At 50.3% G+C, this 27,400-nt stretch overlaps 1 protein-coding gene across 4 annotated transcripts in view; it reads left to right on the forward strand.

Moving 5' to 3' along the window:
* The window catches only part of MIPEP (mitochondrial intermediate peptidase), an 86,051-nt gene extending 59,199 nt beyond the window's left edge, over positions 1-26,852 (forward strand). For all 4 annotated transcript variants that reach the window (XR_015138185.1, XR_015138186.1, XM_086329719.1 and 1 more), the window contains 3 exons: positions 10,220-10,341; positions 12,316-12,389; positions 26,591-26,852. Coding sequence is in view for 2 of the 4 variants with exons in the window: in XM_086329719.1 (XP_086185845.1) it covers positions 10,220-10,341; positions 12,316-12,389; positions 26,591-26,688 (294 nt within the window). In the remaining 2 variants the exon portion in view is untranslated. The remainder of the gene's footprint in view (positions 1-10,219; positions 10,342-12,315; positions 12,390-26,590) is intronic.
* The last annotated feature ends 548 nt before the right edge of the window (positions 26,853-27,400 follow it).

A 27,400-nucleotide genomic window follows, 5' to 3' on the forward strand; every position in this document is an offset into this window, starting at 1 on the left:
AGGAAGCCTGGTGAGAGAGCTTGATCAGGTGAGAGCTTTTATATATAGATCTGAGGTCTGCTTCTGACCTTGGCTCTTCTTCTTCCCTCACACTCAGATGTTGGCTCAGGGAATGGCATAAAGGTTTCTTTCTTTCAGTGTGTTAAAAAAAAAAAAAATACTGTCTATTAAAACAGTAGAACTAGACCCCAGGGTGGTTCAAAGTTCGTCAGTCCCTTTCCAGAGACTCTAGCTTCAACTGTTTGCTAGAAATCCTCCTTTCTCCCTTGAGTTTCTTCCCTGGGGAAGTAGTCATGTTTCCTCCTATTCTTATGCCTTGGCTCTTGAACAAACGAGAACAGTCTCCTGGGAGGTGAAGCCATGCCCAGGTGGCATAGTTTGGTGTACTTGACGTTGCTAAGCACATATTAGATTAAACAGAACAATATTTATTTTTTTTCTCTTAAATACAAAGACCATATGGTGCCTATCTAGAAAAACCTAAGTAGTTAATTGCATGTTAAATTCCTTTCCTCTTTTGTTGAATAAACAACTGAGAAAATATTTACCTTCTCTGTCATGCTAGATTTATTTATGAGTTTGTAACTAAAACACAGAAGTGTTATAAATTGAAACTTTAATCTCAAGATTGACTCATTTGCTAAAAATTTATATGGTTTCAGTTTGTGGGACAGCTGCAGCTCTAGAGTTCACTGATCTAAAACATGAGGAAGTCATGACTTACCCGGTTTTTCTTGTAACATAGTCCTTGGAGCCAAGTCACCAACTTTCATTCTCATCTTGGTTTTCATGAATAGTACTATGCTTTAAAAAAAAAAAATTTTTTTTTTTTGACTGCAGATTCACAAAGGCTAGGTCAAGTGAAATAAAAACCCAGGATACTCATTTCTTCTTCACCAGATAGACTCTGTTTAAACGATACACGTGTCTTTTAGATTTGAGGATGTTTATGTTTCCAGAAGCTTCCGCCCTGGTGATTGTCCAAGTGGATTCTCCTCCACGGTGAGCATGGGCAGGACGCAGGGAGCTCGGGATCCGGAGGGCTGTTCCCGGTGGCCTTCTACCTGCGCCCTGGGGTCTCGGGGGCAGCACCAGCCCTGTAAGAAGCCTCTGGCTGAGTTAGGTTAGTTGATGCTAATCTTGCATTTTAACTGCATTTGAGGATGTCATACGTGCATGTAACCAGAAATCAAAAGATGCGGAGGGTTTGCAGGCGATCTTCCCTGCTCTGGGCCTGTCCAGAGGCGGGACTCCCTGCCCCGTGGTACGTAGTTCTCCCCCTCTCACCGGAGAATGGAACCTCTTTCCACAGGTGTAGAGGCACTTCTCATCTGTGGTCCTGCACATATTTCCTTCTAGCATTTCTGTGGTCTTGTTTGTTACTTTTAAATCTTTGTCTGTTTAAGTTTCCGGTGGTGTAAGTCACCAGATTTGGAACCAACGTTACTTTTTCTAACTGGTTTTTTAAAAACCCACACCCCCCTCTGATTTGAAAAGGTCTCCTTTGTGAGATGCTAAGATTTGTGTCCGAGTTTCCTTTTCAGGGCTCCTGCCAAGGCTGGATAATCAATTGTGAGGGTTTTTGTCTTTTGTGGGTTTTTTGATTGTTTTTTTCTGTTTTTATACATAGGTGCCTTGCTCCACTTTTCCTCCGTGAATCTGCCTGTTCCTGTCACACCGGTGGTCTTTGTTTATGGTCTTCCTCTCAGAAGCGCCTCATGTATCTTGTTAATGTCCTCCTGTTGTTGTACGGGCTTTTTTCTTGCTCTGGTGAGGGGCTCTCTTCGCCTTCCCCCCTTTTCTAGCTCTTTATCATCAGCACTTCGGGGTGTTGATGTTGTGGCTGACGTTCTTAATGAACGTCCTGCTGTCCTTGATGCATGTTCACGGGATTGTAAAGGTTTCTAGATACCACTCTATGTATGAATACATACTTACACACATGTATGAAACCTCACATCATATGTAAGTAATATTCTTGCTGCCCCTTTTCAACATTTCTGTGACCCTTGTGTCCTTCACTGGTCCAGTGGCTTGAACTTTTTTAATTTTTAATTTTGTATTGGGGTAGAACCAGTCACGGAGAAGGCAATGGCACCCCACTCCAGCACTCTTGCCTGGAAAATCCCATGGACGGAGGAACCTGGTAGGCTGCAGTCCATGGGGTCGCTAAGAGTCGGACACGACTGAGCGACTTCCCTTTCACTTTTCACTTTCATGCATTGGAGAAGGAAATGGCAACCCATTCCAGTGTTCTTGCCTGGAGAATCCCAGGGACGGGGGAGCCTGGTGGGCTGCCGTCTATGGGGTCGCACAGAGTCGGACATGACTGAAGCGACTTAGCAGCAGCAGCAGCAGAGCCAGTCAATGTTGTCAATAGTTTCAGGTGGACCGCAAAGGGACTTAGCCGTACATGTATCCATTTCCCCCATACGTCTCTCCCAACCAGGCTGCCACATAATGTTGAGCAGAGTTCCATGTGCTGTACAGGAGGTCTTTGTTGTTTATTCACTTTCAGTATAGCAGCACGTACATGACCTTTCCAGACTCTCCAACTATCCCTTCCTCTTCCCATCCTTCCCCGAAACTGTAAGTTGGTTCTCTAAGTCTGTGAGTCTATTTTAGTTTTGTGAGTAAGTTCATTTGTATCATTTCTTTTTAGATCCCATATATAAGGGATGTCGTATGCTAGTTCTCCTCTGACCTCACTCAGTATGATGATCTCTGGGTCCATCCATGTTGCTGCAAATGGCATCATTTCACTCTTTTTAATGGCTGGGTAGTGTTCCATTGCATACATATACCACATTTTTATCCATTCCTCTGCTGATGGACATTTAGGTTGCTTCCACGTCTTGGCTGTTGTAAACAGTGCTGCAGTGAACACTGGAGTGCACTATCCTTTTGGATCGTGATTTTCTCCAGATGTATGCCCAGAAGTGGGACTGCAGGGGCGTGTGGGGGCTGTTGGTAGTTTTTTCCGGAACCTCCGTACTGCTGTCTCAGTGGCTGCACCAGTTTTCATTCCCACCAGCAGTGTAGGGTTCTCGCTTCTCTCCATGCCCTCTCCAGCATTTGTAGTTTGTGCATGTTTTGCTGATGGCCATTCTGGCTGGTGTAAGGCAATGTCTCATAGTTTTTATTTGCATTTCTCTAATAATCATTGATGTCAAACATCTTTTCATGTGCCTCTGGTTCATTTGTGTGTCTTCTTAGGAGAAATGTCTGTTTAGGACTTGTGGTTTTTTTTTTTTTTTTTTTTTAATTGGGTTGTTTGTTTTTGATGCTGTTAAGTGTCTTGAGCTATTTGTAAATTTTGGAGAATAATCCCTTATTGGTCACATAAATTGGCAAATATTTTCTCCCAATTTGTGGGTTGTCTTTTTTGTTTTGTTTATTGTTTCCTTTACTGTGCAGAAACTTTTGAGTTTGAGTAGGTCCCATTTATTTTTGTTTTTATTTCCACTATTCTGGGAGATGGATCAAAAAAAGATGTTGCTCTTATTTTATGTCAGAGTGTTCTTTCTGTGTTTTCCTCTAGGAGTTTTGTAGTGTCCACTCTTGTGTTTAGGTCTTTAATCTGTTTTGAGCTTATTCTTGTGTATGGAGTGAAGGAATGATCTCATTTCATTTTTTTACATGTGGCTGTCCAGTTTTCCCAGTACTATTTGTTGAAGAGACTGTCTTTACAGCATTGTGTAGTCTTGCCTCCTTGGTCATGGATTAATTGACCGTTGGTGCTTGGGATTATTTCGGGGCCCTTCTGTCCTGTTCCATTGATCTATATTTCTGTTTTTGTACCAGCTGATGACTGTAGCTTTGTAGTATAGTCTGAAGTCAGGAAATCTGATTCCTCCAGGTCTGTTTTTCTTTTTCCAGATTGCTTTGGCTATTCAGTGTCTTTTGTGTGTCCTTAACAAATTTTGGCTTTTTTTTTGATTCTAGTTCTGTGAAAAAAGCCACTGGTAATTTGACAGGAATTGCACTGAATTTGTAGATTGAGTGGCTTGAACTTATAAAATTACGCCAAATAACACTGGAGACGTTGAACACCCTGCTTGTGTCCACGGTTTCAGTGGAATATTTCTGGCTGGATTTGAGAGCGCAGGAGGCATGTATTCCGACCATGATGGCAGGAGTGAGGAGTGAGGTGTGGACCCAGGCAGGGCAGCTGGAGTTCGGGGGACGGGGCAGGCGAGGTCACCCCATATGGTGGTGGTACAGCAGATGCTCGATACTTGGGACAGTCCTTTGTAACGTGAGCACTGACTCGAGTGGTCATCATGAGGACCAAGTGAGATCACGCGTGTGGAAGCAGGCAGCCCAGTGCCTGGCACCGGTGAGAACACAGCGAGCGTTAAGCAGTAGTGTTCTCGTCAGTGTTGGTTACCGAAGAGGGATTTCATCATTGCATGTGGGGCGGCTGCAGCAGGAGAATCAGGTTCACACATTAAAGGAGATGACCCCTGACCAGAAGGATGGCCATGGGCCGGGCCTCCCACGTCCCGTGACAGTGCCCACAGCCACGTGCTCCAGCACTGTGATAGCGGGTCTGTGCCTGAGAACCTGTGTCCCCAACCAGGTTATCGTATATGAGAGGAGTTTACCGTGGAGTTGCTTATTCTCGGTTTGTAGTGAGTACAGTTTGTAATTGTGTAATTGACCACACTGCTGCATGCTCTATTTAATACACTCGCCCTTCAGGTTCTTCTCTTCACGTGTGTGTGTGTTTTCAGAGTCTCAGGGAAGCTTTGAAATGCTTGCTGATTTATGGAGAGTGAAAGTGAACCAGACTTTCTCAGAACATTTAGAAAAACTCAGACACTTAAAAGCTAAAAAGCATAAAATCAAACACTATTTGAAATGATTTACACAATTTCAGCAATAACATTTTTCCACTTAAGCCAGCGTGCAGTCTAAACAGCCCTTCATGCGGCTCGGTCCTTTACATGAGCACAGTGCAGGTCTCTAAATCAGGTGGTAGTTTACATTTATCTCACACTTTTTCTAACTCATTTTCCTTCTTAAAACTTAGTGTATCCTTCAAAAAGTCAAACCAGTTCTGTACAGAATAAGTTAAAGTGAATAAATAAGTACATAAGATTCTGGAGAATAATATCTGGCCACGGCTGAGTTTAGAAAAGAGATTTAGAAAGAAAAAAGAGGGCATCAGTTCTTTTCAGCCTTCAACAAGCCATGGCTCACACCCGACCTTCGGGAGATCACAGCTTGACCTTCAAACCCTGGAGAACTGAGAAGAAATCTCCCAGGGCTCCTGTTGTTACTACCCTGTGAAGTGATGGTACCTGAGTACTTTTATGTAAAAAGTTCCAATAATGCTTAGGTGCTGACTTTTTATCCAACACTTGTTTTGAGTTGCAGTAATATGCACTGTTGGGCATTGCCCAGGGTTTCCATATGTTTCAAGCATAAATACAGCAGGATTTTTTTGGTAAGAAATTGCTAAAAGCTGTTACATCAGGAATGTTGGAGATTCTTCAGACGAGATCATCGGGGAAGAATGATGACAGGGCGATTGAAAGCAGGCAGCCTTTGTAGTTTCAGGGGCTCAGTCACATGTGTTACATGTCAGTTACTCTGTACAGAATGAATGAAGGGACTGGCCTGCAGGTGATGTGGCATCATGAGCCCTGTGCTGCACTTCTGGTACGGGCCCCCTAGGGGTGGGGGTGGGGACCCCCAGTTGTGCATGGCAGGACGGGGATGGGGAGGGTGTTCTCACCTCTTTGTAGAAATCAGGTCTCATCTCGTCACCCTTAATGAGACACATATCCACTGCAGCCCACTGCGATCTACAAATGAAGTTATAGCAGGCACTTTTAATATGATCCGAAGGGATCGTTCACTGTGCGAATTAAATAAGTTTGCAAAGCAGCAATTATTCACACCAAGGCCATTGGGTACTGATCATGTAAAGTTAGTAGTCTGATAGGCAGGAGCCAGTTAAGTGAAGAGTTTCCTTTGTGGACACCAGATTTCACAGGTTTCAGGGACAGCACATGACTGAGAATTAACTGCTCTGAGTCACCTATGCACCTCAGCCTGATCTCGGGAAAAGTTAATGAAAATTAGTAACATTTTCCATTTTGTGTTTTCACTTCAGAAATTCAGACAGTGTGTGTGTAGCAGTACATTAATTAGTCATTTTTACCTGTTTGTTGACATCTTTATAATTTTAGGGATTCACCTAAGTTATCTCAATTAATTAGATCACCATTATATTTCCATGTTTCATCTGATAAGAGCATTTCCATCTGAATTGGTTACATCTTTGTTCTGCTTATGGAGTTGGTTCTGACAGACACATACTGGTATTTCCATGGGGTTTTACTCTTTTTTTTGCAGATCCTTTTCCCCCACTATTTATATATAAATAGAGTTGACAATGGAATTATTATTTTGGTTAGGTAGTTTGGAGTACTTTTTTTTTAGAAGACTAGGTCCAGTCTCCTTAAAATGAGCCATAAGTGTACCATTAGCAGAGAAAATGGTTTCTAGTTGTCATTAAGAACTTTATAAAGTTCTCATACTGGTACTGTGGAAATCATTCAGACTTCTATGGTAATATGGAGAGGGGTTTGTTTTTATATACTGGAGAGTAGTGTCAACATTCTAGCTCGCTGCTTCACTTGGGGTAGGGTCCTTGTGCGTCAGCTTCTCACAGCTGTCAACTCTAGGCGGCCCCCCGCCCCCCGCTGGGGGCCAGCAGCATCAGCACCCTGGCATGCTCGTAGTGTAATGCTCTGACGTCAGCCTGCACAGGGGCTCTCCTTTTTAGCTGTAAAAATAGCTGAGTGGTATGCTTTGATATGTGTTGAAGCCAACAGGATAGAAATTAATTTACGAGTTGTAGGGTCTAGTCTGAACTCGGGAATATGGCATGGGGATCTGTTTGAGGATCCGTGGGATTTGAAGTCCAGGTGGCTATAACCTTCACCTGTGTTGGGAACACAGAAGGTCCCATAGTTAGAAATGCGGAGTGGGCAGTATGGAGGAACGGGGTGCGGGGGGTGGGTGGGGAGCTCGGATTAGGACCCCGGGCTCTGCATCCTGTGTGCTGTCAGTTGGAGTCCAGGTGAAGTTGCTACGACAAAGCCCCCAGAAACAGCGACTTATCTGCTTACTGACCAGAGTCTTTCAGTGTTCATTTAAATAACAGATCGCGGGCCACAGCCATTAGTTTCTGCAAAAGCCCCTAGGTCAGTAACGTGTTAAGTGAGATAACCCAGCAAGGCAGAGGCAAGCAGGTCGCGTCAGGGGCTCCTCCGCTTGTGGCTTCCCCGAGTCCCAGGTGTGGGTCTGGTTCCTGCTTCTTCTGGGGGAGCAGGAAGGGAAAGAGGCTGCGGGGGGTGAGCCACTGTCTTCTGAAGCACCTGGTCTGCACGTCCACACACGGCTGGCGCACGGCCGCCCTGAGTCACCGGAGACCCGGGGCAGTGGTGCAGGCCAGGGCCAGCGGGGGTGCCGGGCAGGCCCTGCCCACGGCCTTGACCCGCTTATGCTTTTGAGTCTACTATAAAATAGAAACTGTTAAAAATAATAATTATTAAAAATTACATAATATTTGTAAAAATACCTTCCTCAAAAAATTCTCATGAAGACACAGGGATATACTTTAATAAGTATTATTGGTATCCATTCTTAATTTTCAGTTTGTTTCTCTTGTTAACACTTCTTAGCACAGCTCTAATTTTTTTCTTTTTCTGATAATTGTCTTTATTTACAGCCACACTGTCGTGGTTGCTATGTGTGGGCTTTGTCTAGTTGTGGCGAGCAGGGGCTACTGTAGTTGAGAAGCTCGGGCCTCTCACTGCGGAGCACAGGCCCTCGGACTCACGGTTGCGGCTCCCGGGCTCTAGAGCACAGGCTCGCTACTTCTGTGCTTGGGCTTCGTTGCTCCGAGGCACGTGGGATCTTCCCGGATCAGGGATTGAACCCGTGTCCCCTACGTTGGCAGGTAGATTCTTTACCACTGAGCCAGCAGGGAAACCCAGCCCTCTGTTCTCAAATAGATATCCGTGTGTGTCTTCTACTGCCATGCAATACGTCACCATGCACTCGTGGCTAAGCCAGCTCACGGCCCCTGTGGGTGGGGTGGCAGTCGGGGTGTCGGCCGGGCCGAGGTCTCACCTTGGGCTTGCCTGCTCCACCCGGGTTCTTGGCGGAATTCTCATGTTTGCAGGACTGAGGGGGCTGACTTCTTGCTTGCTGTCAGCTGTTGGACCGCCGAGTCCTGATGGTCAGACCTGCCCGCACTCACGGGGTGAAGGCCCATGCAAGCATCCACGGAGGACGGGGCCTGCAGGGGGCATCCACCACGGTGGCTGGGTTTCTCCTAAAATCGCCTTATTCCAGACAGAATCCCTGTGTGTTTGGTACTGCTGTTTCATGGGTTTTGGTAAAATGTCAGTGGGGACTTTTTATTAGAAATACTTGTCTGTATGATCTCATGGAAAACATGTACACACATTGATAAGAGAATATTCACCTGAGAAGGCAGGTGTGGCGGGGGTCCCCTGGTCCCTGCATGGTCGGGTGGACGCTCTGGACACCCAGGGCTGGGCCTCCCGGGACATAACCCCGGCAGAGTGCTGCTCATGCAGGGGGCGGGCAGCCTGGAGGGAGGGCTGCACACAGGGCTGGCGCGTGAGCGATCGCGGTCTTGCTGTCCTTCAGCCCTGCGCACGGCGGGGGCACGGGGCACGCCGGCCTCCGCCAGCCTGCGTGGTCCTGCTGGTCCCTGGCTTGTTGAGTCTTCGAGGCTTGATGGAGAGTGAATCGCACACGAGGAAACACCACGCAGATGCTGTACACAGTCCAAACCTGGCCTCTGGTGCCAAAGCCAGCCGCCAGAGTCTTACAATAACTGTCATGTAGTGCAGTCAAGGAATTCTTTAGGAAGAAAAACACCAGCTGTGTTTAAGAATCAGCCTGAGGTCCTGATGTGTTCTTAGTGCTGGGATGCCCTCTTGCTTGTGGGGCGGGTGTTGTTCCTGGGCGCCGGCCTCCTGGTCTCGGTCCAGAGTCCAGCCTGTGAGGAACCACTGTGACACAGCTGTGAGGTGTCCGTCCTCTGTCCACCTGTCCTTCCACCCCGCCGTTCACAGACAGCAGTGAGTGCCTCGTGTGCCCCTGGACCTTGTTCTTAGGGAAATTTCAGTTCTGCGTGTGACCCAAACCAGGCCGGCTGTGGCGGTGCTCGCGGGCAACGCTCAGGGCCCCGTTCCACGGGGAGGGCATGGTGTCCTCAGGTCGGCCACAGCACTGTCACCAAGGAGCTGTTCGTTTGTTGTTTGCAGCTTAGTCGACTAGGAAGAAGTTGTTTATCTAGTTAAAGATTTATTGTGATGGTGAAGCTTCATACTTTATTTTCCAGGGTGTGAAAGGATTTATTAGACAATGATTACCTTAGTTTAGAAACATAGGCTTCAATATTTTTTTTTTCCTGTCAAACAACTTTCCTGTCAGCTGAAGCATCCATGAGGAGACAGTAGGGTTACGCCTGCAGGTCAGGTTTGTTTCAGAGAAGCTTCTTCTGAGGACGGGCTCCGGTAGTAGCGGCTCCATGCGCGCCAGGAGGCTGCCCCTCAGAGCGAGCCCGCTTCCTGCCAGGCAGCCGTGGCGGCTTGTTTTCAGCTCCCGTCCACAGACAGCACTTGCAGGGAGTTCTCCGGGGGAGGCTTTTCCCTGGGAACGCACGTGGCCCTTCTGATGGTGACAGCGTCACTGTGGTCACTGCGGGCCTCTCAGACGGGATCATGGACGTGTCCAGCTCGTGACTGACACTCCTGCCATGAGGCTGGGCCTCCTCTCTCTGTGTCTGTCCGACCCGAGTCCAGCGGCGGTGACCTTGTATAGGGCAGTCGGGGTCAGAGCGGCTCTCCTGAGGCCTGTGCTGGGCTCGTGGCAGTCGCCTTCCTGCCCTGTCCTCCCCGGTCTCCCAGTTTTGTACGATCCATGTAACCCAGCCCTGTTGGCCTTGGGCCGCCCCAGCAGCCTCATTTCAGAGGCCCATCTCCACGGATGGTCTCACTCCGGGGTCCTGGGGGCCGAGCCCCAGCCTGTTGGCTGGTGGGGACTTGCTCTCTGGCTTAGAGTGTGACGACGTGGAGGGTGCTGGCGTGAGGGCCGCCCTGTCGGGGGAGACGGAGGAACACGTGTGCAGGCTCACCCTCCCTGTGTCTCTTCTGTCCGGCAGGCCTGGCAGCTGCGCTTCAGCCACCTGGTTGGTTATGGCGCCAAGTACTACTCCTACCTGATGTCCAGGGCTGTGGCGTCCATGGTCTGGAGAGAGTGCTTCCGGCAAGACCCTTTCAACAGGTAACAGACCTGGGGGGTTTCACAGCCCGCACCCCTGCATCCGAGGCCAGATGCCCAGAGCTCACCTGGACCCTGCAGGAAACTGGGCCACTGTGAGCTGGGCGTCCTCCCCGGGGGGCCAGAGAGGCCAGTTCCAGTTCACGAGTCCCGAGAAGGCGTGTCCTTTAAAAGCAGAGCAGTAATTCCCATCTGGGCTTGCAGTCTCTCAGGGCGTCTTTTCCCCTCGCCACACAGCTGGTGGGGCTAAGGCGGGGGCCTCAGACACCCCCGGCAGATACACGTCAGTCCCACATCCGGGGCACAGAGTATTCTCAGAGGGGAGACAGAGGCTCAGAGGGGGCCTGTGATTTGTTCAAGGCCTCACAGTGAACAAACCAGACTAAGATGAAGTCTGCTAATCCCTAGTCCTTCACTCCCCCCAACCCCACCCCCCTCAGCTCTTCATGTCATTTGGCAAAAGCTTGAGTTTTCTCAGCAGTTAATAGTTATTCTCAGTTGAAGCTGATGTGATAGAGTCTCTAAGTGTTTTACATCCCAGTGCCCACATGCTATTTCATCTCCCACCCTCTGCACCTCCATGGACATTTGGGCTGCTGTGTAGATTTTATTACTTTCAAAGGCTCTAAAGCCTAAATTGAATACCATGAATCAACTCTGGGGATTATAGTTCTTTACTGAAGATTTATATAAAATAGACAAAATACTCTCTTGTTTAAAGGAATCACACTTTACTAGAAAACCACATATCCTTAAGTACATGTGTTCCCCAGCGTTTGTACCTTGTTTATGTACGCATTCTCGCCTAGACATGCAGTTGCTATAATTTTATGGACATGTAAAAGTAAGCTAGTAAAAATACTCATTGGACTAGAAAATGTCTAAGCTCTATCAAAAGATCCTTTTTGATCCCAGTTCTGAAAAGTCTCCAGGCTGGAAGCCAGGCAGCAGAGCCAAGGCTGGCCGGGGCAGCCGTGGGCAGGCAGGCCTCTCGCTGCCTGTCCCCGGCCTCCGCCCATGGTCCTGTCTGGGGCACACGCCACCCCAGCGCTCCCTTTAGGACGGAGCCAGGATTAGCATCTGATGTCACTGTGTTTTTGATGCTGAAATGCTAGCAACATTCCAGGTTAGAGACCACAGTCACAAAATCGCCCACATAAAGAGCTTCCAAAAATAGTGGAATGAAAGCATTATTTACTTAACTTTAGTTATTTTGCATTAAAGGAGTTGCATTTTCTGTTTTAAAAAGTAGGCTTCCCTGGTGTTCAGATGGTAAAAGCGTCTGCCTGCAATGCAGGAGACCTGGGTTCGATCCCTGGGTCGGGAAGATCCCCTGGAGAAGGATATGGCCACCCACTCCAGTACTCTTGCCTGGAAAATTCCATGGATGGAGGAGCCTGATAGGCTATAGTCCATGGGGTCGCAAAGAGTCGAACACAACTGAGCAACTTCACTTTCACTTTCAGCACTAAATAACTTGTTTTCAGGTGTCACTAGTTTGGAGAATTTCTGTCTGTAAGAGCGCCTCCAGTCTGCCTGTTTTGCTGCCCCCTTGGCCTCTGACCGTACCGAGGCCTCTCCTGGACGTTTTTTGCCTTCACTCTTGCGTCACTGTAATTCTTCTGTTTGCTGGGTGCCATCTCCAATTCTTTGCTGAGAGAATGGCATAAATGATTTCAAATCTCTCCTCTTCACTGAAGTAATCCTAAAGATGATGGAAGAGGAGATGTGTAACACACAATCCTTTCTACAAAGCACACGCTTGTTACAAACAAAGTGAAAACTGGAGTTGTCCTCTTAGAGTGAACGTATCACTGCTGGTCTCTGTAGAGTAAGGTGAAGGTAGGAATCGGATGTTTAGAAACCGGAAGATGATGGAGGGTGGCTTCTGTGACTGTGACATCCGTGTGGCTTCATCTGGGGGCTCGGGGGTGTGGAGGGTGTCTGAAGGTGTGCTAACAACCCTCTTCTCTACAGGGCGGCGGGGGAGCGCTATCGCCGGGAGATGCTGGCCCACGGCGGGGGCAGGGAGCCCATGCTTATGGTGCAAGGTGAGCCGAAGTGAGACACGCTCTAAGGTTTTTGAGCTGTGTGTGTGTTTGTTTTGCATCATCTGTGATGAAAGCTGTTCATATTTTGTTTTTTCTTTTAAAGAGAGGATGCCTCAGCCTTGGACGTGGCTGTGAGGGTGTCTCATTGTGTCCCCAGATGACAAGTCAGTGACTGACTGACTTAAATGAGGAAAAAATTTCAGGCTTTAGCTCTCAAAATGTTACTAACACGCTAATCGGAAACTTGTTGCAAATTCTCAGAAAATTTGCCTTAGCTTTTGATGGGTTACAGTGGGTAGCCTAAAGAACTCATTTCTTATCTCTCCTGAAAGCCCAGCTATACACACTGTTAGAAATTGCATGGTTTTTTTTACTTGTTTAAAAATTAGAACCTACTTCAGTCTGCTCTGTGACATAGCACAGTGCTTGTTTTCCTGTGCGTTTTGGACAGAAATCTACTTGTGAATGGGAGAGACTGTCACGGTATTTCAAGGAGAGGTGGGTGGTGCTGGTGTCTCGGGGTGTGGGCATCACCATGGCAGGTCCTCTGACGGTGCAGCAGGAGGAGACCCCGAGTGGAGCGGCGCTGTCTTCAGGCTGAGCCCCGCGGTCCTGCTAGTGAGGGGTGAGGTGATGTCTGCTGCCCGGGTCTGTACTGCTGTCCTTGTGGGAAGGGCTGTGTCCATCCCAGCCCTGTGGCCGAGAGCTGCTGCCTGGGTCTGCACGACTGTCCTCACGGGAAGGGCCATATCCATTCCGGCCCTGCGGCTGAGAGCTGCTGCCGTGCCTGGCGCTGGAGGCAACCCTGAGTGCACAGCCCTCCTGGGAGGGTACACACATCCAGGCTCGGTTTGCCCGACGCCACGGCAAGCGTGTAACGTGGGTCAGCCAGCCCAGCCTGCCATGCTTCGGGGTGAGCCCTGGCCTCCCCTCAGGATCACCTCGGGGCACCCTCGTGATGAGGCACTGACAGCTAACTCTCCCAAGCAGCCCCCTGAGGAGGCTGCTCCTTCTGCCCTCCCACTGGTGGGGTCAGCTCAGGGCCAGCCTGCACATGGCAGGGCGCAGCAGAGCCAGGCTCAACCCTGTGCCTTCGGAGCCCAGGACAGCCGGCTGCACATTCTGTGTGGACTCAGGTAAACGTGCGTGCCCTTGGCTGGCGGGCCGTGGAGACGGGCAGCCGCTGTGCCAGGGGTCCTGGCAAGTGCTCCAGCGGCGGCACTCAGTGCGCCCTCCCGATGCCACGTCTGCACGCCCGTGCATGCAAACATGAGCCCACGCACAGCCCCAGCCAGAGGAGAATACTAAATCCTTTTCAGAGTTTCCTCTTTCGGTGTATTTTTTTCCTCTGCTTCTAAGATTGCTGTGTCATCTCTCCAGCAAGTCTGTTCTTCATATGAAACATTTTTGTGTCAGGAACCTTAGTATTTTTCCATGCTGAAACTCATACTCACAAGAGAAAAGCAAGCCTGTGGTTCAGACTAGAGAAGATAGAGCATCCAGATCGCAGTTGGCTCTGCTCACGGGCACTAACATCTTCCTGATACCATCCCCCAAGACCCACTCCTCCACACGCTTAGTTACCTGGCAGATGAACAGAGGGTGTGACGCCTGCTGTCATCCCACAGGGTGGGCTTTGTAGGACAAGACCATCGGGGGCATCCCCTCTTCGGTGTGCGTGCAGCCAGCCTGAGCCCCAAAGCAGGGCTGTCCTGGACTGTGGCTCACAGCCTTGGGCAGTGATGGACGAGTCAGAGTTGGAGGGACAGCTCGACCTCGCTGGTCTTACTCTTCTATGAAAACGTAGGTGCTTCGTCTGTGCTAACTACTTACTAGGGACACATCAGGGTTCTCTTAACTAGTGGAAGGTAAGGAAACAGAGCCCTTACTTTTAAGTTGTGTACCTCTGTGACCAAATAACAACTGATTAACCTCCTGACTGAGCTAAGAGTGAGCATTTGAGAGGAGCCTCAAGCCACTCGTCAGTCAGGACTCCCTGTGTCATGCTTGGGATCTGAGTGATGAACACTGCACAGGTGAGCTTTAAGGTTACTCACTCAGCGGGCGTGGGCTTCTCTCCTAACTCTGCCCAGGAGCCTCGGGGTAAATCCACAGAATCCCTCTCAAAACTCTAAATGCCACTTGAAGAAAACAAAACAAAAAAAAGCATTTCCTTCCTCAAAGGGGTGGGGGGGAAGTCCTTACACAGTAAAACAGAAGTGGATCTGCAGGTAGCAGCTCTGGTGCTTATTGAATGACTTGAGATAGTCAGTTTCCCTAAGGGAGACAAAGTGTGGTTTATTTGCAGGGCAGGAAATGAACACACAGACTTAGAGAGTGGGCTTGTGAACTCGGTGCGGGAAGGCGAGGGGGACGAATCCAGAGAGTAACATTGACACACATACACGCCCTGTGTGAGACAGCTCGCTAGTGGGGAGCTGCTGTGTCACACGGGGGCTCAGCCCGCTGCTGTGTGATGACCCAGACGGCTGGGACGGGAGGGTCGCAGGGAGCCTTAAGAGGGAGGGGATATATGTGCACTTACAGCTGATTGACATTGTGGTACAGCAGAAGCTAACACGATGTTGTAAAGCAGTTATCCTCCAATTAAAAAGAAAAAGGGTTGGTTGTCTATGAAGCCCATGACAGAGTATCACAGTTATCAGATGCTTTGTTGATGCTATCAAATATTTGTCTGACGGAGAAGGCAATGGCACCCCACTCCAGTACTCTTGCCTGGAAAATCCATGGACGGAGGAGCCTGCTGGGCTGTAGTCCACGAGGTTGCTAGGAGTCGGACTCGACTGATCGACTTCACTTTCACTTTTCACTTTCATGCTTTGGAGAAGGAAATGGCAACCCGATCCAGTGTTCTTGCCTGGAGAATCCCAGGGACGGGGGAGCCTGGTGGGCTGCCGTCTATGGGGTCGCACAGAGTCGGACACAACTGAAGTGACTTAGCAGCAGCAGCAAGGCATGTATTAGCACTTTTGGAGTCCCGGGAAGCTCTCTCTGAATATTATTGCCATGACATGAGTTACGCCTTTTGCCTATACTCAGTTTCTCCCTTTAAATTACAATCTAAAACGTTGGCACAGCTGTAATAAAATGATGCTATATGCAGGAAAAAACAAAAAAAAAAACCCACTTCTTTCTAATCTTCAAGTCAAAATTATGTCCTTATCTTGTTTTAAACACATCCATAGCACATATAAGGAGGATGTTTTAAGCAGAATATTTAGTTACTTAATCCTCCACTAAACACAAGATGGCAACACCTGACCAAATCCAAGAATTCTGGGGTAAGTTGCAGTCTTTGCACATTCCATACCCCGCAGTGTTCTATGGTTTAAGCATCACATTTCTTGGTAATAAGAGAACTTACTTTTTTAAAAAAATAAAACCATGATGATATATGCTATATTCATTTTGTTATTTTCAAAAACATAGTAGAAAACTTTAGGTGTGCTGTGGTGAACAGTTTCTCTCACAAGCTCTTCAGAAATGGAATGGTTCTCTTGGAAGAAGATAAGCATGCAAATGAGGTGGTACCTGGTTCCCCCGAGCAGGCTGGTGGGATCGGAGCAGTACTGTCTCACACTCTGAGGAGAGAGGTGAACTCCTCACAGGAGGGTCCGTCGTCCCTTGCAGACTGCTCTTTCTTCCATGTTATCCAAAGTTCTTGAGTAAGTGGCCCTTGTTTTGTTCCTAGGTTCAGATTTTATGTTTAAATGACTAGAAAAACCCAACGTGTTGAAAAACCTTCCCTTCTCATGCCTCCTGCCCTGCTGCTCTCTGAACCCTGTGACCCCAGTCCTGCCCTCCATCCCCACGGACCCCAAGGCTCACGCCCCTCACACATCTTCCTCAGTTCAGCTGTAACGTCTGACTTGAGTCTGGGTGGGTCTTAGACTTGTGAGGATGTCAGTGGCCTGAACCTGGAGGCCTCAGTGATTCCCCAAAGTCTGTGTGTGTGTAATGCCACATCCTAACTCTTCCCATTGGCAAGCCCTGCCTGACGCCCCTGACCAGCAGTGAACTTCTCTGTCCCGTGTGTTCCCGTGAGCTCCTTGACTCCGTGGCGGATCCGTCCCCCTCGTGTGGCCCCTGGACGAGGCTGACCGAAGCCACGTATGCGCCCTGCCCACTGGGTCTCAGGTTTCTACCGCTGGTTGTGGGTCCCGGTGCCCCCTGCAGCCTCTGCACAGAGTTCTGTGGGGACAGGAAAGGGCAAAGCCCAAGAGTTTAGTCTTTCAAGTGGTTATTTTTAAAAGTTTAACAGAAAAATTTCTTTTCCCCTTTCCAGAAAAGAAACTCTTAGCTTTATGACTTCTGGCCAAAAGCAGTGTGCCCATAGACAGAGAATGTTCTAACTTGACAGAGTTTTAAAAAGCACCAAACATCAGATAAGATGAAAAGAAATGTAGATAAATGAGTCAGTTCTCAGTGAAACTCCCTTCAGTTTCTCTGTGTTGCCAGACTGACTCATGGAACCCAAGTCTAGAAGCCCACAGGGCCTCTCCGTAAGCTGATTAAAATCATAATACCTTACATTTCTGCCGAGCCCTGTGGTTTTCAAAACACATTCATTTTTGCCCTAATTATCCTATATCATCTCTTCTAACTTGTTGCATATTATTTTTATTCAAGAAACAAGTCAGAATTTGTGGTTTGTATATTCCACAGGGCTACCCTTGTTCCTGTGTGTAAAGAGAACTTCGCTTTCGCATAGAAGCCTCCTTGGTCTGGGAGCACTCAAGCTTGTTCCGACACCTTCCTCTAGGGGAGAAGGTCTGATGCCCTCCCTGCTGGAGGGTCAGGGCTGGCCGGGGGTCCCCGCCTGGGAGAGGACCATGTGCTCAGGAGCACGCGTGGTCTGGTGTGTGTGTGTGTGTCAAGGGAGCCCAGCTCCCGATAAATGAATACACAGTGGCCAAAGCATCAACAATTTGAGCAAAAAAGTAAATAAGAGTTCCTTGGACTGCAAGGAGATCCAACCAGTCCATTCTAAAGGAGACCAGTCCTGGGTGTTCTTTGGAAGGAATGATGCTGAAGCTGAAACTCCAGTACTTTGGCCACCTCATGCGAAGAGTTGACTCATTGGAAAAGACTCTGATGTTGGGAGGGATTGAGGGCAGGAGGAGAAGGGGACGACAGAGGATGAGATGGCTGGATGGCATCACCGACTCGATGGACATGAGTTTGGGTAAACTCCGGGAGTTGGTGATGGACAGGGAGGCCTGGTGTGCTGCGATTCATGGGGTCGCAAAGAGTCGGACACGACTGAGCGACTGAACTGAACTGAAGGCAGCGTTGGAACATCACACAGAGTAGACAGCATGAGTGCACCCTGACAGGAGTGGCTGAATAAACAAACGGTATGGATCTCTCATGCGGGCGAACTCGGGTGTGTGCTGCAGGAGTGCCCGCCTCGAGGCACTGGGCACTGTGTCCCCCGAGTGTGGGCCACACGGTGACCCCTCTTTCCATCCTATGCTCTGGAAGGAAGGGAGGAGCACTGCCTGCCTGGTGTTCACGGTCAGCACCAGCGAGTCATGTTGATCCCGGCCCCTGGGGCAACGTGAGGTAATGGACGCCCCTCCCGGGTCCTCATTCCCAGGTGGTCACAGTCAGGGCCCTGAGCAGAGTGTCGACTCTCAGAGGAGGTGGTGGATGGGCCCCACCGTGCCAGCCCCGCAGAGGGGCCGCCTGCAGGCTCTATTATGCGAACACACTTACGTGTTTACCTAGAAGGCCAGATGTTTCTCGGGCCATTAAAAACGTGATTGTGGGGGGTCCAACAAGATGGTGAAGTAGAGGAGGGCGTGGGACTCACCTTCCCTAAGAATGCATCAGAAATCCACGCACACGTGCAGTGATTCCCACTGGAACCTGGAGACTGGCGGCAGGACTCGTGCGTGGACAGCTGAGGGAGTGGGCACAGAGCTCAGGCCTGCACCCCGGGACCCCTCCCAGGAACTCGGGGAGGCAGAGACCACGCACTGGGGAGCGAGCCCCGCCTTCCAGGGCACAGGAGGCCACACAGCACTGCCCCATGACAGCGCGGGGACAGGCTGTGAGGGACAGAGGGGCCTGCACCCGAGGCCGTGTCAGCCAAGGGCAGTGCCTGCGGGTACCCCGGCTCCAGCCCCGGCCTCCGCAGCGAGTCCCGTGCAGGGAGAAGGGGAAGCACCCCAGAGCAGAGAGGGCCCGGGCCTGATCTCGGGGCTCCTCTTCCAGCATCCTGGGGTCAGACCCCACCCCCCAGTAGGGCGGTGATGGCCAACGAGCAGAAAGGAAGCCTTACTTCACGCCTACCTCCAGTCCCACCACAGCAACAGCTTCCAGCTCACCCTGAGCAAACGCACAACGCCTGTCCAGGTCAGAGCCAGCTATCCCCACAAAGGCCTCAGACTCGCACGGTCTGTATAGGAACGCACCCTCGTGACAACAGCCCTTCAACAGGTCCTGTTTCACCTGAATTCACAGAGGCAGAGGACCTGCTCTCAGTTAAAAAGCAAGAAAAAACCCTGAAAAATAAACAACAAATTACAAATGTATCAGATAAAGAGTTGAAAGTATTGGTAATAAAAATGTTAACTGAAATAGAGAAAAGAATACACGAGCACAGTGAGAATTTTAATAAGGAACTAGAAAACGTGAAAAAGACCCAAGCAGAAATGAAGAAATTGAGTAACTGAAATTAAAAGACACTGGAAGGAATGAGTAGCAGACGGAATGATACAGAGGAGCACAGAGGGATCTGGGAGAGAAGACGACGGGCATCACGTGGTCACCACAACAGACAGGTAACAGAAGAGTTAGAGAGACCTGAGCCTGCAGGACAGGCCTCCTGTCGAGGGGTAAGGAGGCTCTGGATGTGCCCCTCCCATTAGTGGGTATCAGACCCGAGTCTGCAGCCACGTCCCCCCGACTCCCCCGTCATCTGTCTTGGAGGCAGGCAGCATTCTGTACAGTACCCCCTTCCAAGAGCTCATCACATTCTCTGCTTATAAACAGCACGGGTCAAACCTTCAGTGAACAGAGATGCAAAGACCTAAAAGTGAAGACAAGGTCAGTGTTTCCAACACAGAATAAACCAAGAAGAGAAGGTGCCCTCCCGGAAAGAGTGCAACTTTTCATTTTTCTAAACACATGGGTTGTGGGATCCCAGGAATTGTTGACAAAGCAGTCAGATAACCGCAGACACAGGCCAGAAACGGATGGGTGTTTCCTAGACCTGGGGTGTGGGTGACAGCTTTGCCCGGGTAGGAGGAGTCGCTTTCCCAGGAAGGGACAGGTCTTTCTGTCTGTAAATGTGGCCCCGGAGCCTTCATGGTCCTTGCATTTTCCTGCTGTTGATGTTGTCGGTGTTCCAGTGAATAAACTCAACCAACATACGTTTTGCCAGCAGTGAAGAAAAGCCTCTGGGGAAGGTAACTTGTGAGCAGAATTTAACTTGTACTGTGTTGACCGCACTTTGCTTCGCACACCGCATGTGTTCAGGCCCCGGCGAGTGGCCGTGTCCACTGCACGCTCCCTGTGGCTATGGGTCCAGCCCCTCTTCTCCCCCGGGCAGCCCAGGCTCCTGCCCCACAGCTCTGGGTGACCTGCTTGGTCACAGTCGCAGCATGGCAGCACAGCACAAGGAGTCGCTCTCAGGACAGGTTGGGGGCGGTGACAGGGTGACCAGCTCCGAAGAGGCTGGCGTTTGCACTGGGAGGTGTGACCGCCTTCACAGAAGTAAGGCCAAGGCCCTTCCCCTCGCCTCCTAGGACGCAGAGCCCTCAGTGACCTGCAGGGCGAGGGCCGTGAGCCTCAGGCATCCCAGGGCAGAGCCCTGCTCAGCTTCTAGTGGAGAGATGGAGACACATTTGCTAACCAGCTCTTGAAACGTCCAGAGAGCACAGAGAAGGGACGTTTCTCTGGATTTAACCAGGTTAGCTCCTGAAACGTCATTTGCAAGGTGTCTCCTAGTGACTGAGTCTTTCCGACCGTCTCTAAAGAAACCCTCTCCTTGCGACCTTGTACGTAACGTCAGTAATAACGAAACTAGATTGAGGATGACTGTACCTAAACCTGATTTTCTCAATTAGTAGTTCATCTTTACGTTAAAGTCTGTAAGACGGGACAGCCCTCCCTTAACGTCCAAGTCTGCATGTCTCAAATACTTGACCCCATCACGTAAGTTGGGGTACGTCAAGTAAGCCCTCTCCTTTTGGCAGTGTGTGTGTTTAGCGGCAGGCTCGGGACAACAGCTGAACTCCACTCACATCCTCCCTTCAATCAGTTTAAACAAAACAGAGCTTTAATTTTAAAGATTTTTGAAAGTTTAAATCACACCCTCAAAATAACTATAATTTCAGCCCTACATTTTTGTCTTCTTCCTGCACTTTCTTTTCCCTTCAGGATGAGCATTTTATTAAAATGTTGCAGTAGCCTTGTACCCCAGTTTTCCTAAGATACTTGACATTGGATATTAGCCATTAAGACTGACTGCTGCTTTTGTATCTAGAGTTGAATGGACAGGAGGCGGAAAGGGCTGGCAAGAGAAGCACAGTGAGAGCCACACTGAGCCTGGGGCCAGGGCCGCCCGTGCTGAGCGCGCTGCGTGTGTCCCCTCGTGTCTGTGGTCCCAGGGTGCTCGGGTGACCCTGTGGAGACGGGACTAGAAGAGTTGAAGCCCAGGCGCTCCCCACCCCTGTGTTGTGTGGACTGCTAGTGTCTCTGACTTCTTCTCCGGTAGACCACGGCACGCTCGCGTTGGGCATAGTTGTGTGCGTGTCGGGGCCGCACGTGCCGGATGCTCTGTCACCATGGTCGGTGGCTGAGTTGCCTCGTACCCTGATGCTCAGATGACACTCTCAGTGCCCCGGGCAGGATGTCCCAGGGATGGAGGTGATGGTGTCTCCGTCTTCCACATGGCAGTGGTTTCACGGCAGTGAGATCTCACTCAGTGAGGGTGCACGTGTGCGTGCCCACAGGCAGACTGCGGTCCTGACCACACACTGGCCAGCAGAACCTCCTCTTCTCGCGCAGAGAACAGGAATGAGGGAGCAAAGCGTGTCGGGGGAGCAGACGCAGGATGCAGCGGCCCAGGGCGACCACAGTGTCAGCAACGGGTGAATGGCAACCAGAGTCACAGCCGTGTGAACAGAACCTCAGTTCCCCGGAAGGAGCACCTGGGTGCTCCAGGCTGTAGCCTCCCTTTCGTAAAAGCACTGGTTTTTCAGAGGGCGTGGATGTGTTTGATGTGTGGGTGTGTTTGTTTAAGGAAGATGTGGAGCTTCAAAAGGCAAAATATTTTTTAACCCAGAAAGGTACTCAGTAAACGGAATTGTTAAATCTGACAATGAAACTGGGATAAACTAATGAGGAACAGGGCACGTCCGCAGCTCCACTTCCCACGTCTGCTCCCACCTGGCCGGACATGAGGGGCCCGGCCGCCCATAGGCAGGGCCTGGGGCAGAGCCCAGCTCCGAACAGCACAGGTACTGCCCGGCCGAGGGGCTGGGGAGGTTTTCAGTTCAAAGGAGGAACCTGAGTTTCCCTTCTGGCTGATGTCCTCATTTTCCCGGGACTGACAGTAGGTAGTGGAACCACCTTTAGAGAAGAGCGTGGGCAGCCCAGTGTGGAACCCAGGAAACTTCGGAACGAGAGAGAGAATGGAACCAGGCGTCTGAGCCCCAGGAGAGCTGGTCCTCGCGTGAGCTCTGACCTCAGAAAGCTCACTTCACACAGCCAGGCCAGCTCAGGCTACAGTTTCCATCTATCTGGCCGAGTTTGGCACATAAAGTTATCTCAGCATGAAAAGTGGCCGTGAACTGTTGGGATGGGTGTTCAGACCCGAGGGCAGTCCACAGTCCGTATGGATGACCTTCAGTTTGGCACGTCCCATGAACTATTGGGATGGTTGTTTATACCTGAGGGCAGTCTACGGTCTGCATGGATGACCCGTGGTCCAGCGCATCCCATGAACTGTTGGGATGGGTGTTCAAACCCGAGGGCGGTCCACGGTCTGCGTGGATGACCCGTGGTCCGGCGCATCCCGTGAACTGTTGGGAGGGTGTTCAGGCCCGAGGGCAGTTCACGTGGATGACCTGCAGTCCGAGGTGTCCCATGTTGCCGGAGCCACAGCAGCTGAGTGTGTGGGCCAGTCACAGGCTGTCTCAGTGCTTCTGGTCCCTTCTTGTTTAAATTGTGGTAAAGTGTGTATGACACAAAATGTCCCGTTCTTACCGCTGTGAACGTGCAGTTCAGTGCGCCTCAGCCCCGTGTGGCTATCGCCGCTGTTCATCCCCAGGACTCCTCCCCATCCCCATGTTCTCTTCAGTAAACCTTGTATCACAGCTGCTAACAGGTAGAAAATGGGTTGATTTTAGTTACCACGTCTGTTTCCTTCTTTCCCAAGATAAAGTTGTGTCATCAAAAGCAGATGGAAAAGCCAGAGAATACAAAGCAAGCCATGATTCATTAGCTGGATAATCAGCTTGGGATTGTGTCCAATGATAAAACCCTAAATACTTGATCACAGACAGCATTTTGAAATTCAACTTGTGCAGAAAATAAGCAACCTTATCCTTCAGCCCTTGAACTTTCACTCTGATGGTTCTTGTTACCAGTTACAGGGCCTTTCCCACATGTTCAGTGCACATTATTCAATTCTTACAGCAGTCAAGCTGTGTAGACGACACTCTGCTGGTGTTCTGGTCTTTAGACACACACCTCACTCACCAGTCAGCCTCCGCTCAGGCTGCCTCTTGCAGGAGTGAGTCTCCAAAGTCCAGTCTGGGCTGAAGGCCCTGAACCGGGTGCTTGACCAGGGTTACTCACCAAGCTCTGGCTCTAACCACCAGTGCCCTCTTTAGAGGCACCTTCAGTCTTGTTCAGGAAAGGAGAAATTTATCTTTCTGCTGTATTCCTCCTCGCTAACCCTTCAGAAGGAGACTTTGGGACAGTCAGCAGAGAGAACAGCCAGAAATTTGAGGTTGTAAGATGCTGGGCTAAGCCAAGGAATGTTCCCTTTGGCCTGAAAGCCCAACGTGCCTGGCGCTGGCCCCCACGGCAGCTCCCCTGGGGTGTTCAGAGCTGGGCTGTGGTCCCTAAACAGATGACGCCTGTAGGCCTTAACTCTCATAGAAACCTGGCTGACGTACCTTCATTTGAGCCAAGTACCGGCACTGTGCCTTAAATGTAGGAGTATGCTTGGCTTTTATCTCTGATTTAGAAAGAACTGGGGGGTGACCCACCCTGGCCGCCTCAGGTGTTGAGGGCCTGGCCTCGTGGGTGTAGGGGCCACACCCGCCCCTCTCATGGGCTCCGGGACACACACACAGCCCTTGAGCGCCTGCCACATCATGAGGCCCATAGACAGAAGGGCAGATCCTTCCAGTTCCACCAGGAAAGAAACAATTTCAGGAGGAACCACGCACTCTGGAGAGAGCATCCCCGTCTTCTTGCCCTACCCCCAGCACACCCCCCACCACAGCAGGTGGGGCTGGGGGCAGAGATGGACTCTCCCCTGTCTCAGGCCAAGACAGCTCTCACTACCCGCCAGTGACCCGAAGAGATCTGATAGTAAAGCTTGCCTGTATGTCACCTGTTTCTGATATCTGTGGAAAGATGTGGTTATTTAAATGAGAAAAGAAAGAGCAGAAAGCACTTGCTTTTACTCCAAACCCTGGGTTTAGAAAGTTGGTCCTCAAAAAAAATATCAGTGTCCCCCGGGTATCATTAAATTCTCTTTAATAACTTGTGAACTTATCTCTGTATCAGGTGGGAATCTTTTTGAAAGAAACCACCAACTCAGGCTGACCAAACAGAAAGGAATTTGGGGGAACAGTGCAGAGGCGGCCGCAGAGTCGGGGGGTGAAGCAAAAGCCAGCTGAGAAAGCAGCTTCTGGGCTCCATGTCGGGGTAGACGATCCACTTGGGCACCCGTACCAGCTCACTGCCCTGGTGTCCACAGGCCTCCCGTCATTGTGACTGGGAGTGGGTCCCTGGGTGGCACAGGGCTGGCACCAAGCTGGGTTAGGAAGGCAGGAGGCCCCGTACCTGGGGCCCAGCTGCCCCCCAGACGCCCCAGTGTGGTGGCCAGGATGGCGTCCCCTGCGGGCACACACATAACCCTCAGCTAGCAGCCCCCGAGTGGCAGGCTACGGCGCTGCACACAGGCCAGCACCCAGCTTGTGTGGTGCAAGCTACGGCTATGGCGCTGCACACAGGCAAGCACCCAGAGCCTGCCCCGGAACCCCTGGAGACCCTAGTTCACTGCCGTCAGGCCTGGGACAGCTTCCCGGTCCTCCAAGGTCGTGAACACACTGGTTTAGCAGAGCAGTCGAGACAGGAACGTTTGGGCTTGCCCCAGGTTTTATCAGCCCGTTCGCCTCTCGGGGAAAAGGAGGAGGAAAATAAATGAAATCGTCATCGTAACTGCTTTACGGGCTGTTCCCTGTGGGCCTGTGGAGGGTGGGCAGGTGGGACTCTGCTTCCCTGAGGGTTCCCTGCAGCTGGTCTGTCTTACACCTCCACCCACGTGTCCCTTTGAGGGGGAAAGTTACCCTCGGTTTTGTTTTACAGTCTCAGCTCCCTGTGCCCCCCACCCCTGCCCTCCAGAGAATGCGTGTCAACTCCACCCGCTCTGGACTTGGCCCTCCAGCGGGTTCTGGGGGCGCCTACAAAACTGCTCATCTCATCACCACCCTTTTAAGACTTAAGACTTGACACAGAGAACATCTTCACCAGCTTTATAAAAAAAATCCACGTGTTGCTGGAATCTTTACCATCTACATATGTAAATGCTAAATTCAGTTTTTCTTATTTGTGGAACTGCCTGAAAACATTTTGTTTTTAATTCCCTGTGTAGAAGTTGTTAGTTCATGTTGACACTTGCAAACACTTAGATCTAACTAAAGTGAGGACACTGCAGCCGTGTGGCAGGAGCATTCCCGCCCCGGTAAGTTGGTGCGTCATCTCTGAACCTTCATCTTCACCGGTCGCAGCACACACACCACGGTCCAACCACTCCTCTTGGGCCAGGTTTTAGTTAAAACTCCCCCGAGCGTGTGTGCATCTCTCTGCTTGCCCCACGGCGGCCATCCTCTGAGATGCAGAAGTGGCTGCAGGTGGCCCTGGAGAGGGTGTGGCCCTGAGGTGAAGGGTCCTGTGTCTGTGGACAGCTGGTGGAGGTAACAGGAACACTTCAAGGGACTGGCGGCCGCACTTCACTGCACAGGTCAGCCCCACCTTCTGACAGTTCTAACCATTTAATTAGAAGCAGTTTGTAATTACAGGATGTTTCAAATGTTACAAGGAAGGGAATGGTGAAACAGGATAACACATCTGACCAAAAGTCATGTTTCAGTGTTTGCCCCACAACTATTCTCTGCATGAGAACCCTGGCCCGTGGGAAATGCGCAAGCGGGGTTTACTGCTCTGCTTACGTGAAAGCCTGCGTCTCAAAGACACGGTGGAAGGCGCTGCTGGCCATCGCCAGAGCCATCACATCCCATGACTATTTTACTGTAAAAAAAAAAATTGCTTTGAACTTTAGTTTTGCAATTAAAGACACAGCAACAAAATTCTCTTCCGAGAGCCGTCCTTATTCCTCAGATGGTCCCTGCGATGGAGATGTGAGGACCTGGATTTGAATGCAAATGAAAGTGTTTTGGGCTGTGGTGAGACTATGACGGCATCCGTATTGTTGCTGAGCACGTGGGGTCTCATGAGGGGCTGTCGAGGACGTGTTGGCACGGCTGCTGTGTGTCCACTGTACAAGCCAGGCCTTGGCCAGCCCTAGTGGCCGTGTTCCCCAGTGGGGGTGGCCGTGTCTGTGGGTCCAGCCCTAGGCCTGCCCGAAGCTCTCTATGCTCCACTGCAGATGGTGGCCTGGGTGGGAGCACCCCCGGCCCTCAAACGTGGTTCCTTGCACTCCTGGTCAAGTGGGCTCCAAGGGTGTAGTAATATCTCCAAAACATATTTGGGTCTAAATCTCTAAGCTAAGTGTTGGTGAGATAGTATAAAAAAGGCAATAAAACAAGAAACCACTCAGAGCCCAGGCACTGCCTGGACACCCTGAAATGGCCTCGTTCCCAGCTTGCGGCTCCTGAAGCCGAGTGTCCCCGACCGTGTGGACGTGCTGTCCATCTCTTTCGCTCTGTGCTGTCCCTGAGCGAGCTGGCTGACCGTCTGTCTGTTGGCAGGTATGCTTCAGAAGCGTCCTTCTATCGACGACTTCGTAAACACCCTCGTTTCCGACCTGGACCTAGACTTCGAGACCTTCCTCATGGATTCTACGTGAGGGAGACACCTGAGTCCTTGAGATCAGAGTCATGGTGACGCTGATTCTGTTGTAAGCGCTGCAGCTACAAACACTTGTTTCTGAGTTCCGTATTCACTTCTGTGATAACTTGTGAAAAGCCTCAAACCCATGGATCTTGGAATAAATAATTTTTTTTTAAATTATGCTGGCTTTTAGCTTGTTTGGCAGATTCTGCATGATTTCTGAAGACAACTGTATAGGTGGCTGAAAGTGGAGCAGTCAGTTATGGCGGTGGAGAAACCACGTGTGGTCTCCACAGTGCGTGTGAGTGGCTGCCCTGGCTCCTCCCGCGAGGTCAGGGATGGACCGCACAGGCGCACCTCTGACCTGACGAGGAATACACAGAACTGCAGCACAGCAAGGGAGTCGTGTGTCAAGTTCAGCCTCTGACGAATCTGGAACCAAGATGCAAACTCTGTCTCTGTCCTAAACATCACTGCATACCGTATCGCCATGTGTTAATTACAGGAAGGACTTTTTTTTTTAGGTCAAGGTGAGTTTATTGTCCAAACATCATAATCTAATTGCGTCCAGAACCATTTTCAAGTTCACCTAATTTAAGCTAGTCACAAAAAACAGTTTATTATTTTTAAAAATCACTTCACACCGACAAGATAGGCCCTCTGAAGAGGCAGCTTGGCCGTACCACATCACCATCGTAGGCAGGACGGCACTGTCTCTTGCGCTTCCT

The sequence above is a fragment of the Bos grunniens genome, chromosome 12, assembly GCF_055505025.1.
Source record: "Bos grunniens cultivar Pamir isolate PY7600 chromosome 12, Bosgru_T2T1.0, whole genome shotgun sequence".
Lineage (NCBI taxonomy): Eukaryota > Metazoa > Chordata > Mammalia > Artiodactyla > Bovidae > Bos > Bos grunniens.